General features: G+C 40.2%; 1 protein-coding gene across 8 annotated transcripts in view; it reads right to left on the bottom strand.

Annotated features, from left to right (window-relative positions):
- Nucleotides 1-1,407: 1,407 nt before the first annotated feature.
- The window catches only part of nfyc (nuclear transcription factor Y, gamma), a 28,881-nt gene continuing 15,724 nt past the window's right edge, over nucleotides 1,408-14,564 (bottom strand). For 7 of the 8 annotated variants that reach the window (XM_053612822.1, XM_053612817.1, XM_053612823.1 and 4 more), the window contains exons 4-11: nucleotides 14,318-14,431; nucleotides 12,846-12,941; nucleotides 10,959-11,138; nucleotides 8,593-8,664; nucleotides 6,070-6,231; nucleotides 5,151-5,258; nucleotides 4,867-4,926; nucleotides 1,408-2,658 (exon numbers count right to left, since the gene is read on the bottom strand). In XM_053612822.1, the coding sequence (XP_053468797.1) occupies nucleotides 2,536-2,658; nucleotides 4,867-4,926; nucleotides 5,151-5,258; nucleotides 6,070-6,231; nucleotides 8,593-8,664; nucleotides 10,959-11,138; nucleotides 12,846-12,941; nucleotides 14,318-14,431 (915 nt within the window). In that variant the 3' untranslated portion in view covers nucleotides 1,408-2,535. The remainder of the gene's footprint in view (nucleotides 2,659-4,866; nucleotides 4,927-5,150; nucleotides 5,259-6,069; nucleotides 6,232-8,592; nucleotides 8,665-10,958; nucleotides 11,139-12,845; nucleotides 12,942-14,317; nucleotides 14,432-14,564) is intronic. The other variant, XM_053612825.1, reaches the window with a different exon arrangement.

The raw sequence follows: 14,564 nt of genomic DNA on the forward strand, positions 1-14,564 counted from the left end.
AGCTATATCTCTATATATTACATGTAATCATTTAGACAATTTTCTATAACAGCTCGACTCTTGACAGCAGCTCTAGCCGAAACTCAATAGTTCTATAGTAACAACTTACAAAGTTATAAGCCTAATTTAAATCAATTTATTTAAAACCTATAATGATCGATATGGTGAAGGTTCCTGTTGTGAGACATTTATTTACCATTTTATGGAAGAAGTCTGAGAAGTGTGAATGGTTTGTGAGTTTTCTGCCATGGGACAGTGTTCAGGACTTCTGCATTATCAGACCTCTCAGAAACAAGCTGTGTTTCCCCCCCACAAATAAAGTCCGCGTTAACTTCGGGAGGAAAACGAGAGGCTGGTGAGTGAACAACTGTTCACAGCTGTTATAACCAAAGTGATAACAGGAACTACGGTCCACATTACATGTCAATAAAATGGTTAAAGGTATAACTTGTGCTTCATTAATTCAAAAAAAAAGAATATTTTGGTGACGTGCTGTTCGAAGTCAGGATAGCACACCACCCCATCTTTGATCATTTTACTATAACAACATGTCCCATTCTGTTTAATTCCTCACATGATGCTGTTTAAACAGGTCAATATGAGGCATGTGTAATATAGAGAGAGAATATAGTTTTTCAAGCCCACGGTGATCACAAACATATTTACTGTAAATTCTGCTACAACTGAAGACTGTTGTAAGCTTAAAAATGGCACATAATAAACACCCCCTAGAGAGCAGAACAATAACAAGTCATTTATGAGTGCGCTCAAAGGCTTGGAGAGTCTAATGTACTGAATTATAATAAGGTGTCACTTTTATATTTCAGTCCGGCATAATCTGGTGCTCCTTTTTGGATTTAAGTCGCTGAAGGAATGCAGTCTGAAAGCTCAGCCGTTTTACTCGTGCTTCAGTGGATCAACTCTTTACACGCCGAACAAAAAAAGCAGACCTCAAAGCTAAGCTAGGTACAGCTCCAAGCCAGAACAGTTTTCTGTAGTAATATGATCGTGCTAAGAAAATACAAGGAATATAAATACAAGGCAACTGCACCACCATGTGGTGTACAAAGAGAAATACAACCTGCATTAAATAGACAAACAGGATGAACCTCTGAACACAGAATTCTCATTTTAAGCTGCAGGAGAGAAAGTGAAAGGTTTATGAGAGGAACTAAATCCATTCTGTGGCATTCGCTTTTACTACAGAGCAGGCTTTGGTTTTATTTTCTCACAAGCCAGTCCTTTTTTTTTTTTTTTTTTTTTTTTTAAAAAAAAAGGACAAATGTACCTATAGATTATATTATAATCATACCATGCTGAAAATTGTAATTACTTGACAGTTAAAGACACAACAATTTGATACCACGAATGTTAACATGTGAATTCAGAACTCAGAGAGAAGGAGAATGAGGAATAAATTATTTTATGTCTGATCCAAAGAGGGATTTAATGCACAATATCAAACACAAAGGGTACACAAACCATTGCACTCATACACCCTTTACCAACCCACCCAACCATGCATACACACGCACACACACACACTTTGCATGGAGAAAACCCAACAGTAAGAAGCCCTTTCAACAAGATCACATTATCAAATTGCAGACCTATACAAGTAACTAATAAAATCGAACTAATAGGATTAAAAGTGAATTTCAGAGTTATCATACAAACTACAGAGATCAACATGTACAAGATGTGTAGATTATGGCTTTAGCATTAAGTTTTGAATTGTACACAAGACGACATGATGAACAAATCAGGGCTTAACAGGAACTCGAGCCAGGACAGAAGTTTTTATTCAGAACCACACAAAGCTCAGAGGCAGGACTCTCCAAGGCCTTAGACAAGGCAGAGGAGCCTTCACACATCGATCAGACCACCGTCACCAATACATGCTCTAAGTACACTGCAGGGAAGACTGGGCCATTTGGAGTCTTTGTACTGAGATCAGATCGACAGGGATCATTTGGGGACAAGTATCTAATAAGCTCCACAACATTTGGATTAGATAGATTGAGTTATATGATCATATAACCACATCAGCTTAGATTTGAACACATTGTTCCCACATTCTTCCGGGTCTGGAAAAACTGCAGATTTGCTGACTGGCTGCTTTGTAACCTTAAAGAAAATACATTTGGAATAATGTGGTGTTTGGCTGAAGACAGGAAAATGTTATTTAGTGTCATGGATGAACATGTGTTACCAGACACTGTGGTGGGAGGAGAGTGAACTAAACTAGCCAGGATGGCCCTGGCTGTGGCAAAAGCAAAATACATTTCTGCCACGGTGTGATCATCTGTATAGTTCTTTAAAACTGCAGTCAGAAATGAGCAAAAGCTCTAAGGCTAAGTGCAGTTAGAGCGGTCGGCCATGTCGGCATTGCATATGGCTGTGCATGGTAAACAAAATGGCACCGTGTGTGGGTATTGATAGTGGTGTGGTAGGGATCCCTCTGGTTGAGCTGGTCTGGAGCAGTGTGGTTACGGCGCAGTCAGTGCCTGGGCGTCAGAGAGGAAGTGAGGCGCATCAGTCAGCGCTGACCTGCGTGCTGACCTGGCCATCAGCTGTCTGACTCGTTGACTGGATGAACATAGGCTGAGTTAGCTCCTGACCCGCTGGCATCGTCACCTGCTGGATCTGATACAACTGCTGCAGGGCCGAGAGAGAGAGAGGAGAAAAGAGACCGGAGGATATATAAAGCGACAGATACATGATGCATCGCTATAATAAACAGTGTAATTATAGCATACAAACAAAAGTGCACAAATGAAGTACTGTATGCAAGTAGGAACTACAGATGTGAGTGGGAAAGACATTGCAAGGTATATATCTGTCAAATAAGAGTGTTTTGTGCCGTAATTGCACTATAACGATGTTCATAAAAGGTTAACAAAGTAATCATTACGACTTCTCCATTTTTAACCACCCCAGACATCAAATGAACACACCCTTAGTTTGTTCAATCACATATTATTAGCTTCAAGCGGCTATGGTGAGAATCAGGATCATGAATTTTTTTTACCATTTCAGTCTGAAAGCTGCTAGCGACACTATGAGCATAGGGATATCAAGGTGACGGGCAATAAAGTACTGGAGGTTTACTACGGAAAAAGAAGCATAGATCTGGTTTTTCAAAGTAAAAGCTTTTCTTCCTATTAGCATGTCATTTTAATCATTTTCAGTGGAACGTCAAAGGTATTTTATTTCCTGTGCCTATTACTGTTATTAATATAGCAAGACTGTTTGACTGTAGATCATCTCTTAAATAACACCATGATGATTCCTGGCTAAGCCACTAGCAGGACAGTTGGTTTAATCCTAATCTCTCCTCGTGCCCGAATAAACTCTTAGCCCACTGATAGAGCACCTGCAGGAGCAGGCTGGAACACTTTCACTGTTCATTCACTGCAGTCGCAATTGCAGTATTTTACAGTCAGGTATATGCAAGAGCTCCTGAAGATAAAGGTCAATGACATTCATGGGCACGGTAGCTTAGTTAGCACGTTTGCCTCCGGGGATGGGGGTTTGAATCCCTTCTCCACCCTGTGTGCGCAGGGTTTGCATGCTCTCCCCGTGCTCTGGGGGTTTCATCCGGGTACTTCAGTTTCCGGTTTGTACTGCTGGTCCATATCTACAGCCTACTGTAAATTAATATTTAACTTCAGCTCATAAATTCTTTATGTCTACTTTATGTTAGCATGTGTTCAGCCTCGTCTTGAAAAACCTGAACTTGATCCAACTAGGAGCAATCATTTTATTCAATCACATATACATTTTTCTATGAAATAAGATTTTAAAGAGAGTTGCTGATGTTCAGTCGTAGCACGCGTATTCTAAGCAAACATCTTGGGGGGGGGGGATTACAGTATGGATTTTGCAAACAAACCATAACACGTAATAACATTAAATGACATTTTAACGCATGCTGACCCTGGTGAGATCTTTTCTGATATTGCTAGAACCCACTGCAGCCTTTGATCCAACTGATCATTATGATGAATAGACTCAGTGGGTTGGTATTTTGCAGACTGCCCTTAATTGTTCCTCATTTATCTAAAAGCATATTCTCGGTTTCTGTTGGGGATAAGGTGCCCTCTCTTACCTATTGACTGCATTAGGGATCCATTCTTGGTCTCATTTCATTTTCACTCAATATGCTTCCCACGGCGGTTTGAATTCAGCATTTTAACGGCTTATTTCAGATTTATTCTGATGACACGGTTATAGGCTTTATGTTATTTCTAGGGAATTGCCGGTAGTTCAGGTGGCATTAATTTTGACCCCACCTCCCTTCATAGCATACCAGTGAATTTTAGGATTTATTTAATCATATTCTCTTTTTCCAGTGCTGACGTGCCAAGCATTAAACAGAGAAGCTCCTGGATATATTTCTCTATTGCTGTCTCCTTGTAATAATGCGAAGTCTTTTAGATCTTCCAACCATGGACTTCTGGCTCTTGCAAGTTCTAAGCTAAATTGAAAGGAGGACTGGGCATTTGCTGTCTGTACCCCTACACTTTGAAACAGTACCTACTGTGACTTCAGTCCACAAGAAATGGCATTTTAGAACATGGGTAAACTGGTAAATAAGTGGTAGACACAATTGTCACCAAGTGAGAGTATTCGCCATTCTCACTTGTGCCTATTACTAGAAATAAGTACTAATTAAAATATAATTAAATAAATTAAATAGGCGTAAAAAATTCAAAAGTGAAGAAATGTAAACAAAGAGAAACCAGATGCAACCGAACATACTGACTTGCTGGGGATTAGCAAATAGAAATAAAAATAAATGTAGAAATACTACGTATATCATGGAAGAGGGTGAGTTAGTAGACCCGTGCGACTGACTCTTACCTGACCATCAGTGAACTGGTTGAACTGCTGTTGCCCTTGCTGCACTTCTGTCTGTGATACCTGCCAACAGAGCAAAATGCACATCATGTCCCTGTTCTGCGTGAAAGGCATCCAAATGAAAATGACACTGCAAAATGGTCTGTCCTGTTCAAGTATCAGCACAAATTACAAAACATTTTTTTTTTAAATGAAGCAACATAAATGATAAAACAGCAGCTACTGTGATAGATACTACCAGGGTTCCATAGGCAGATCATTACATTAGTGGCGTTCTTGTGTTGTACCTGCTGAGTGCTGGTTGTGAGAGTCTGTATTTGTCCTTGAACGACTTGTGCTCCTGAAACTGGCTGAGCCAGACGGATGTACTGCAGGCCTCCGGTGTTCAGCTGCACCTGTGGCACCACCACCACAAGGAGGAGACAGTGAGCATACTCAATTACCTTCAATAACCCCCATCATGGCTTTGTTAGCTTCTAGACCAATACACACGGTCCGTATAGAATTCTAGACCAATACACATGGTCCGTATAGAATTCTAGACCAATACACATGGGCCTTATAGAATTCTAGACCAATACACATGGGCCACATACAACCCCAATTGCAAAAAAGTTGGGACACTAACATGTAAATAAAAACAGAATGTAATGATTTCATAAACCCACATGTTATTCACAATAGAACATAGAAAACATTTCAAATGTTTAAACTGAGGAAATGTACCATTCTAAGGAAATAAATTAAGGTAATTTTGAATTTGATGGTCGGAATACGTCTCAAAAATTTTGGGACGGGGCAACAAAAGGCTGGAAAAGTAAGCGTTAACGGGATAATTAGCAGATTATTGGGCTGCAGGTAAATAACATGCCTGATTATCTAAGAAACATTTGACTGAGGTGAAAAAATTGCATAATGATTCAAATAAAAGGAGTAATTAATAGTAATGAAAACAGTGTGACATGTAAGTGTATTTCAGTCTCATAATGACTGATTGGCATTCTATAATTACATTGTCTGCTTGGTTTTTTTTTTTGCTCTCTACAGAATATTCACATAATAGAAGTTCACAGAATGATTTCACATTTCCACTCCTGACCTTTTTGCAGATGTGAATTTTATGAGTCGGTATTTGGATGGCAAAGTGTTTACAGTCACTATTATAACATGCGATCAATGTGATAAACATGCTGGTGCAGCTCTTACAGGGATCTGCTGAATCTCTCCTGTGTTGGTGATGATCTGCTGCATGACCTGCATGGTCTGACCGGCTGGTTGCGCTGCCTGGGCCTGAGCCTGGCCTTGTGCAGCTGCCTGCACTATCTGCACCTGCTGGCCCTCGCCCACCTGCATGGTCACCGGAGCGCTCTATAAAACGGAGCGAGAAGAAAGAAGCGGGGCAGTGAGAAGTGATAAGGGTCTGAACAAATGAAGCTTTGCCCTGTGCAAGAGCACCCTATTCCTGCCTGGTGGTTTTCTTGTTGCAGCACTGATACTAAAGCTTACAACACACCTCACATCACCCCATGTTCTGGACAGCCTTCTGAGAACCACAAGAAATTGATCCAAGCAATAAGAAAGAGGAGTGGGGTAAGTCTGTGACCTCTGACCTCTTGCAGCAAGCAGAGAAACCTGGGCGGTAAATCACCTAACCATGAAAGGCGATCAGCCAAGTCTTCAGGGAAGGACATCCAATACACAAGAGCAATTTATTCAGCAGCCTGGCATCATCTGCCTGTCATGACCTCAATCAGTTGAAGAGGAGATGAATTATGGACACAGGTATTTACAGTGGGGAAAAATTCTTTGGTTTACATTGATGTGATATTATGGAGCCTTTTAACGAAATACACATGATATAAAGCTTATATTAGTGGTGATCTACAAACCCAAATTTCCATTTGTGATACAATATTAGGTGATACCGATCAGACAAATGACTGCCATGAAATACGCCAGGATACAGAGTTGGAAAATGCATCAAATCCAATCTGAGACCAACCCAGCAGGTTAATATCAGCCTGATACCAATACACAGTATCAGATCAGTGCTTCGCTAAGATCGCAAATAATAAGTTATAGAGTTTTATACAATTTAATAAGGAGTCCTAACTAAGGCATGACCCTCAGTTAAAATCAGGTGCTATATTAGGGACGTACAGTGCCTCCACAAATATTGGCACCCTTGGTATATATGAGCAAAGAAGGCTGTGAAAATTTCTCTTTATTGTTTAACCTTTTGATCTTTTGTTGAAGAAAAAAAAAATCACAAAAATACTCTTCTCTCACGGATATCAAACAATTACAAACAACACAGGTTTATCAACAAAATATTTGTTAAATATGTGTGCAACAAATATTGGTACCCTTTTAGTCAATACTTTGTGCTATCTCCCTTTGCCATAATAATCATGCTATAATGCCTGATGAGGTTGGAGAATACATGGCAAGTGATCTGAGACCGTTCCTTACAGAAGCTCTTCAGGTCCTTAAAATTTCGAGGTCCACACTGGTGGATTCTCCTCTTCAGTGCACGGTACACAGGTTTTCTACGGGGTTCAGGTCAGGGGACTGGGATGGCCATGGCAGGATCTTGATTTTATGGTCAGTAAACCATTTTTGTGTTGATTTTGATGTATGTTTTGGATCAATGTTCTGCTGGAAGATCCAACCACGGCCCGTTTAAAGCTTTCTGGCGTCAGAGGCAGTCAGGTTTTCATTTAATATGCCATGTATCCTAACAAAATGTCCAGGTCCTCTGGCGGAAAAAAACCAGCCCCAAAACATTAAAGATCCACCACCATATTTAACCGTGGGCATGCGGTACTTTTCCATATGGCTACCTCTCTGTGTGCTCCAAAACCACCTCTGGTGTTTATTGCCAAAAAGCTCTATTTTGGTTTCATCTGACCATAGAACCCGATCCCATTTGAAGGTCCAGTAGTGTCTGGCAAACTGAAGATGCTCGAGTTTGTTTTTGGATGAGAGTAAGAGGCTTTTTTCTTGAAACCCTTCCAAACAACTTGTGGTAATGTAGGTGACTTCGCACTTTCTGACTCCAACACCCAGCTAACTTCTGCATTTCTCCAGCTGTGATCCTTGGAGATTTTTTGGCCACTAGAACCATCCTCTTCAGTGTGTTGAGACAATATAGACACACGTCCAACTCCAGGTTATTTCATAACACTTCCAGTTGACTGGAACATCTTTATTATTGCCCTGATGGTGGAAATGGGCATTTTCAATGCTTCTGCTATATTCTATATATTTTTGTGAAGCTCAACAACCTTTTGCCGCACATCACAGCTATATTCCTTGGTCTTACACATTGTTATGAATGACAAAGGGAATTTGGTCTGTGTTACCTCATATTTATACCCCTGTGAAACAGGAAGTCATGGTTGAACAATTTCCCATTCCTAGTCACCAAGTATATACCAATGGGAATATACTTATATATATATATATATATATATACTTATATATATATATATATATATATATATATATATATATATATATATATATATATATATATATAAAAAGCTGTTGTGTTTGCAGTTGTTTGAGATCATGAGAGCGGAGTATACTTGTGAATTTTCTGAACAAAAGATCAAAAGGTTATACAATAGACAATTTTTCACAGCCTTTTTTGCTCATATTTACAAAGGGTGCCAATATTAGTGGAGGGCAGTGTATAAGGTACAGTTTGGGGTCTGAATAGTTTACCGTGATAGGGGTAGCCTGTGATTGAGCTACCTGCACCTGCTGTAGCTGCTGCATGGTGGTCCCCTGCAACACCTGAGGATGAACACATGGCAAGAGGAAGAGAGATGGAGTGAGGCAGAAAAGCTTGATCGAGCAATAAGCACATGCAAAGCAAATGGTAAGTGACACAGAGCATAAGTAGCAGGAACGGAAAAAAAAATTAAAGCATAGCTGACATTGGGCAGAGCATGAAAAAAAAATTAAATGTCATTCGTAAGCTGATGAATAATGGCCAAAAAAACAGCTATTTTAATTAAAGTAGCGCACTTGTCTCAATTGTAGTGAGAGCGAGCAAGCTGTGGGGAAAAAAAAAGCAGTAGCACAGAACAAAGCATGGTATCTCTCTCTCTCCATTCTCAGGGTCAAAGCCACAACAACAGACCATAGGCAGTTCACAGAAACTGCTGTGACTGAATTTTCTATACTTCCTTTTATTTATTATGATTATTTCAGATATTAATTGAAACCCTGACAGATTATCGTTATAACTGCACCCAGTTAACGCCGTCCAAACATCATGAGTGTCATAAAAAAACCCAAAAAAAACATACCTTTCTGTCTATTTGGCTTCAAGCATTTTGTTTTCATTATCGACTTTTATTTAAAACTTTTTAAAAGCCATGATATCAGTTTGCTAATCAGACCAGTTCTATGAAAGACTGAACACACTCCTCGTTCTGATCTCATGGCTCTAGTCCTGTAGCTAGTCTCTGGTCTTATGAACCGCCTTCAGCTTAATAATTTACAAAAAATACATGTGACTGGATAAGCTGAAACAGAGGATCTGCTCTACCACTTTGGTTCATTTTTACAAGTTAGAAGTTGAGTTGCTGTTCATTTGTTTCTTTGTAATTTAATGCCATGCCAGCTACCATGGCTATTTTCATGGCAGGAAATAGGTTAAAATGTAGCAAAAGATGAAGTTACAAAAGTTTTTTAAGATTCAAGATTTTAAAATTAAATCTGGCCTCACTTCATTAAATGTCTTTTCATATGAATCAATCGAATTAATTAAAAAAAAAAAGTCATAGAGGAGTCACAGTCCTTTAAATATTCCTCAGAGATATTGGACTTTCGCACAATGAGCATAAAGGAGGATCTTCACCCGTTAACAGATACTCGAGAGTGAGTACGGAGTGGCCTATTAAGCGACATGCGTAGACAATATGGTCCCAGCGATTATCCAAGTATAAACGACGTTTTCTACCAACAACAGGGTTCTTTTCCCCATTGCTTATTCCCTGTGCATTCATCTGACCACCACCTGCGATTCCTCCCTTTTATGTCCCTCCCTGTTCTGCTCTCTTGCTTGTTCTTGGCCGTCCCAAGAAGGTGAGTGTGAAAGCACTGTTCAGATCTCTGACCACTCAGCAAATAGCAGGCATGCTAAAACAGCAATGATCCTTACACAGAGAATAAGGTCCAGCACTGAGAAAGAGAGCAGAGTGTGAGAGAAAGTGTGTAGAAAAGACCCTGAATAAAGAGAAGGAGATCAAGAGGGCGCAAGGTGAAAGTTCATACAAACAGGGACAGCGAGGAAGATAAGTAGTGAGTGAATAGAACTGAATTAGGTTAATGACATGGACTGAAAGAGAACAGGAGACTAAAAGATGTGAAAAGGATCAGCAAAGTGTTGGAGGCGGGGGGAAAAAAAAACACTGTGTAAGTGAGAATGGGGAAGGGAGAAAGAATGGGTGTGTGTGTGTGTGTGTGTGTGTCTGTGTGTGAGAGAGAGAGAAAGAGAGAGAGTGTGAGACTCAGATACAGTGCCAAAGAGAAAGTGTATAAGACTAAAGAGAATAAAGAGAGAAAGCGACAGGAGAAGGGGCACCGAGTTCACATTCTGAGACTGGACTGATGTTACACTGGGGCGGATGAGAGGGTGACTGGGTTCTGCACTTCTCACTTGATAGGAAAGTGTGAATGACACCGCTCGGCATCCACTTTTCAAGTGTGGATCAAGTAATCAAAGTGGACTGAGCTCAAATGTGGGCCGTGTGTGTGTGTGTGTGTGTGTGTGTACCCTACTAGTACGGTAAAGTTTCAGGTACTTGTATGTCTATGAGATATAGGATAGACAAAGGCAAACGGTGAAGTGCCACTGCAACACGAACACGTAGCGACGTCCTAAAGGTTTTCCACTCCACCTGCTCACATGCACGTGTAACAAAAAGAGTTCAAATGCTATCTCATGTCATCTTTGTTGAAACAAAAATGGGAACCCAGTGCAAACATGACTGTATTTTGTTTCTGATAAGGCTAAGGTTATTGTTGAGTGTGTATACAGGTAGGGAAAGGTTATAATGGTGTGTGTGTGTGTTTGTTACCTGGCCCTGCTGTGGCTGGGCGATGATGATTTGGCCTGGCTGGAGGGTGGTGGCGGTGGTGGGTGTAGCCACCTGCTGGCCTTGCTGTTGCCCCTGCACCTGTACAGCACCAGGCTGCTGAGCCAGCGTGAAGTAGTACTGCACTGGCTCTGTCGAGGTAACCGACTGACGCACTTCCTCCTACACACACACACACACACACACACACACACACACACACACACACATATATAGGATAAAGACTATCACTAGGTTACATCTCCATAAATTATTTTAACACTGTAATACTAGAGGCTGACCTCGAATAAATAACTAATAGGAAAGGGCTAGGTAGAGTAATGCGAGATTTCATGCTGTGAACTGACAAGAGCTGCACTAGGCTTGTGCGATATGATGATGTACTGTAACTGTCCCTGCATAAACTGCCATGATATCCAGTGACACGGTCTCTGATTAAATGGAATTCGTACCTGGAAAAACACAAGAACACATTTTCTCCTCATTTTTGGATTTACTACTAGCTTTTAAAAATGACTTTCGAATGTGCCACAATGTCAGTGGGAACGTCATCTCTTGTGGGAAACATTATGACTCCTTGACATCGCTAACCTTCAAGCAAGGTCAATGGGATCACACTTGTGTGGAAATGTCATTGATAGTAGGAGGAATCCACTAGTTGTGGTGATTTTGTGTCCCTTATAGCCCAACTTACGCACATACCTATGTGTCACCAGAACTACATCAAAAATACCCTCTGGAACCTAGTTAAGTCGAAAAAATAATTAATTAAATTATTATTTTTAAAGGTGATAAATGAAAATGCTCAATGTTCTCATGCTAAAGATCTCTTTGGGCTAAGAATTGTCAATTTTAGTTTTTATCGAGTATGACCTTGGACCCTGTTTTTAAAGCGTATTTTTTTTTGTATTCGAGATACGTCAGCCTATTAAAGGTTATATATAAATAATATAAATTATATAAAAAGGTGAAAAGGTGTGACACCTGAATGTAACATTTTTCAGTAATAGAAACTAATGTTGCTAAAAATCATGTTATGTCTCAGACTCTGAAACCAACTGCTGAGACACTCAGTGGATTTATGGTCATTTTGTTAGCCAATTTTTATAGCTATAGCAGGCAATTAAATCATTCAGTAAATCATGAAAAAGGAAAATCACTCTCTCACAACCCTGTCCTGCACCGTTTTACCCATCACCACCGGCTAGTGATCACTAACACTTCCCTTCACAGAGCTGTGCAAAATGCAACCAAACATACAAAAGACTTATTACTAAGTATTACTATTAATACAAACCAAAAGACAGTGCCAGGTTATTTAAAGAGGTGCCATTTTTTAAATGAGAAAGTGTAGAATAATTTGTGAGAAAGAGCGTAAACACCCCTCTCCCAGCTTTGTAATGTCACAGCTGAGAGTGTAGGATGTTTACACACCTGCTCACACACAAACATGACAGCAGCACCAGGAACTGTCTGATAACATCAGCCATGCTAATCAGAGATACAATAGCAAGCTGTGGCCCGAGTGCTGCGTTAGTGCTGCCACAGAGGAGAAGTCTCCTGGAGAAACATGTCGAGGGGCCTGAGACACTCTGAAAGCAGGGTGTGGATGTCAGTGTGGCGATTTAATATTTATCGCGGCGATGGAGTGGACGTTCAGTGGAAGCAGGACGCTGCAAACATCCGACTGAAAGCCTTCACTGGCCTTACCCCCAGCTTCCAGTCAAGGATGTTTACAGCACCTCCAAGCCCCCAGCAGAGGTGTTGCATAGAGATCCTCTTCCCCAGGATCACACAGGTAGTCACTCGGTTTCTCTGAGGTTTTTACTTCTTTAACTTCAATAATAAACACTTTTCCTGGGTTCTTACCTGTCGTTTGGGTGGCTTAAGGTCATCTCTTGGGACAATGTCAATGAGGAAGTCAAACTGGTCAAACTTGGTGATTGCCATGGCTATGTCATTCCTCTGATAAAGTTTAAAAAAAAAAGTGGGGGGGGGGGGGGTGAGAGTGAAATAAATACATTATAAACTCTGATCAAGGTAGCTTCGCAATATGTGACAGGATAGCATCATTTACTAGTTCTAAATGAGAAATGAGTGTCAACATAAAAGTGTATAAGGTTTATAACATGATGATATAATAGTATTAATTACATCAATACACTTTTCTGAGATCTCTCACGTATTATGCTTATAATAACACTGAATACACTGACTACATGGTTAATCAATGGAGCAACAAGTTGATTGGACCTATATATATATATATATATTTTTTTTTTTTTTTTTTTGAACCGAATGTTCCATTTCCCCTGTTTTTCAATGCTAATTTATTTTTGAAGAAATTAAACAAAAATATAACTAGTTTTATATATGTGCACACACACATTATATATATCGTACACTAATGCTATTTTTGCCACAGGAACATATTTCAGGCTAGATTTGGCACAGCGTGACTAGTAATAATCTGAAGCCTTTTCAGCTTCAAGGCTGTAACAGACCACCCCCACAGCTTATCCATGTGGTACTTTCCACAGGATACTGGCTGCCAAGACCACCTCCCCATTGTCACCCCTCACATCAGCGGCTATTTTTAGCCTTGTGATTAATATTTGGTGGCTAAGGGTCAGATCCTCGCAGTTGTTCTCATGATAAGCGTCGTCAGGGTTAACCTGACTGACGCGAGGCCTTCACAAAGGGCAGTGCAGCAAACACACCGCCTTAGCAACAGGAGTCAATACATGGCAAAATTTACATACTCAGTGATGGTGTGCTTGATGTTACAGGTTCAATCAAACGCAAAACTCTACCGGCTCTAATGCAAAAGGGTATCAATCTATTAAAGAAATAATTATCTTTCTACACCAATGTATTTTGAATATATATATATATATATATATATATATATATATATATATATATATATAAACAAATGTGTAGAGAATGGCTTTAAATGGATAAAGCTACCAATCAATGTTTTTTGTGTCCCGAAAATCGATCTTATTGAGAAACCTTGCTGCTTATTGTTAAGTGTTAGAACTGAGCAGACAGCGTAAACAGGACTCAGATCTATTGCTCCTTCCGACCCAGAAACACATCTGTGATAGATAGAGATGTACCCATGTATTTACATATGAAGAAGCAGAAGGATTGTGTAACAGGTCTGACTAGCTCATATAAGGTTAAAAGTATGGGTATGGGAAGCGAGTGATTCCCCCCCATGTGGCCACAACTCAGGGTCAGTGTTCAAATCTATGATGAGCCCTGACTTAGCAATGATCAAAATCCAACAGGTGATGGTAGGATCAGAGAAAAGAAGTTAAAGGTTAGCGGCTCACCTGTAGCGTGCGCCGTTTGTTGTCCTCGGTGTGAATCCAGGCTCTCAGAGTGAGCTCAGTGATGAAGATCTGAGCTGCTTTGGCAAACAGCACTGGAGCCTCAGCACTGATCATCTACAGCGGGTTAAATGGCGAGCAGGCACAAGCACACATACACAAATTCTCATGGTCAGAGTAAAGGGGCAGAGCACTTTTTTACACACACACAAATAAGGCTGAACCACAGTGTGTCCCAAGGTCTTTTCTC

This window comes from Ictalurus furcatus, chromosome 24 (assembly GCF_023375685.1).
Source record: "Ictalurus furcatus strain D&B chromosome 24, Billie_1.0, whole genome shotgun sequence".
Lineage (NCBI taxonomy): Eukaryota > Metazoa > Chordata > Actinopteri > Siluriformes > Ictaluridae > Ictalurus > Ictalurus furcatus.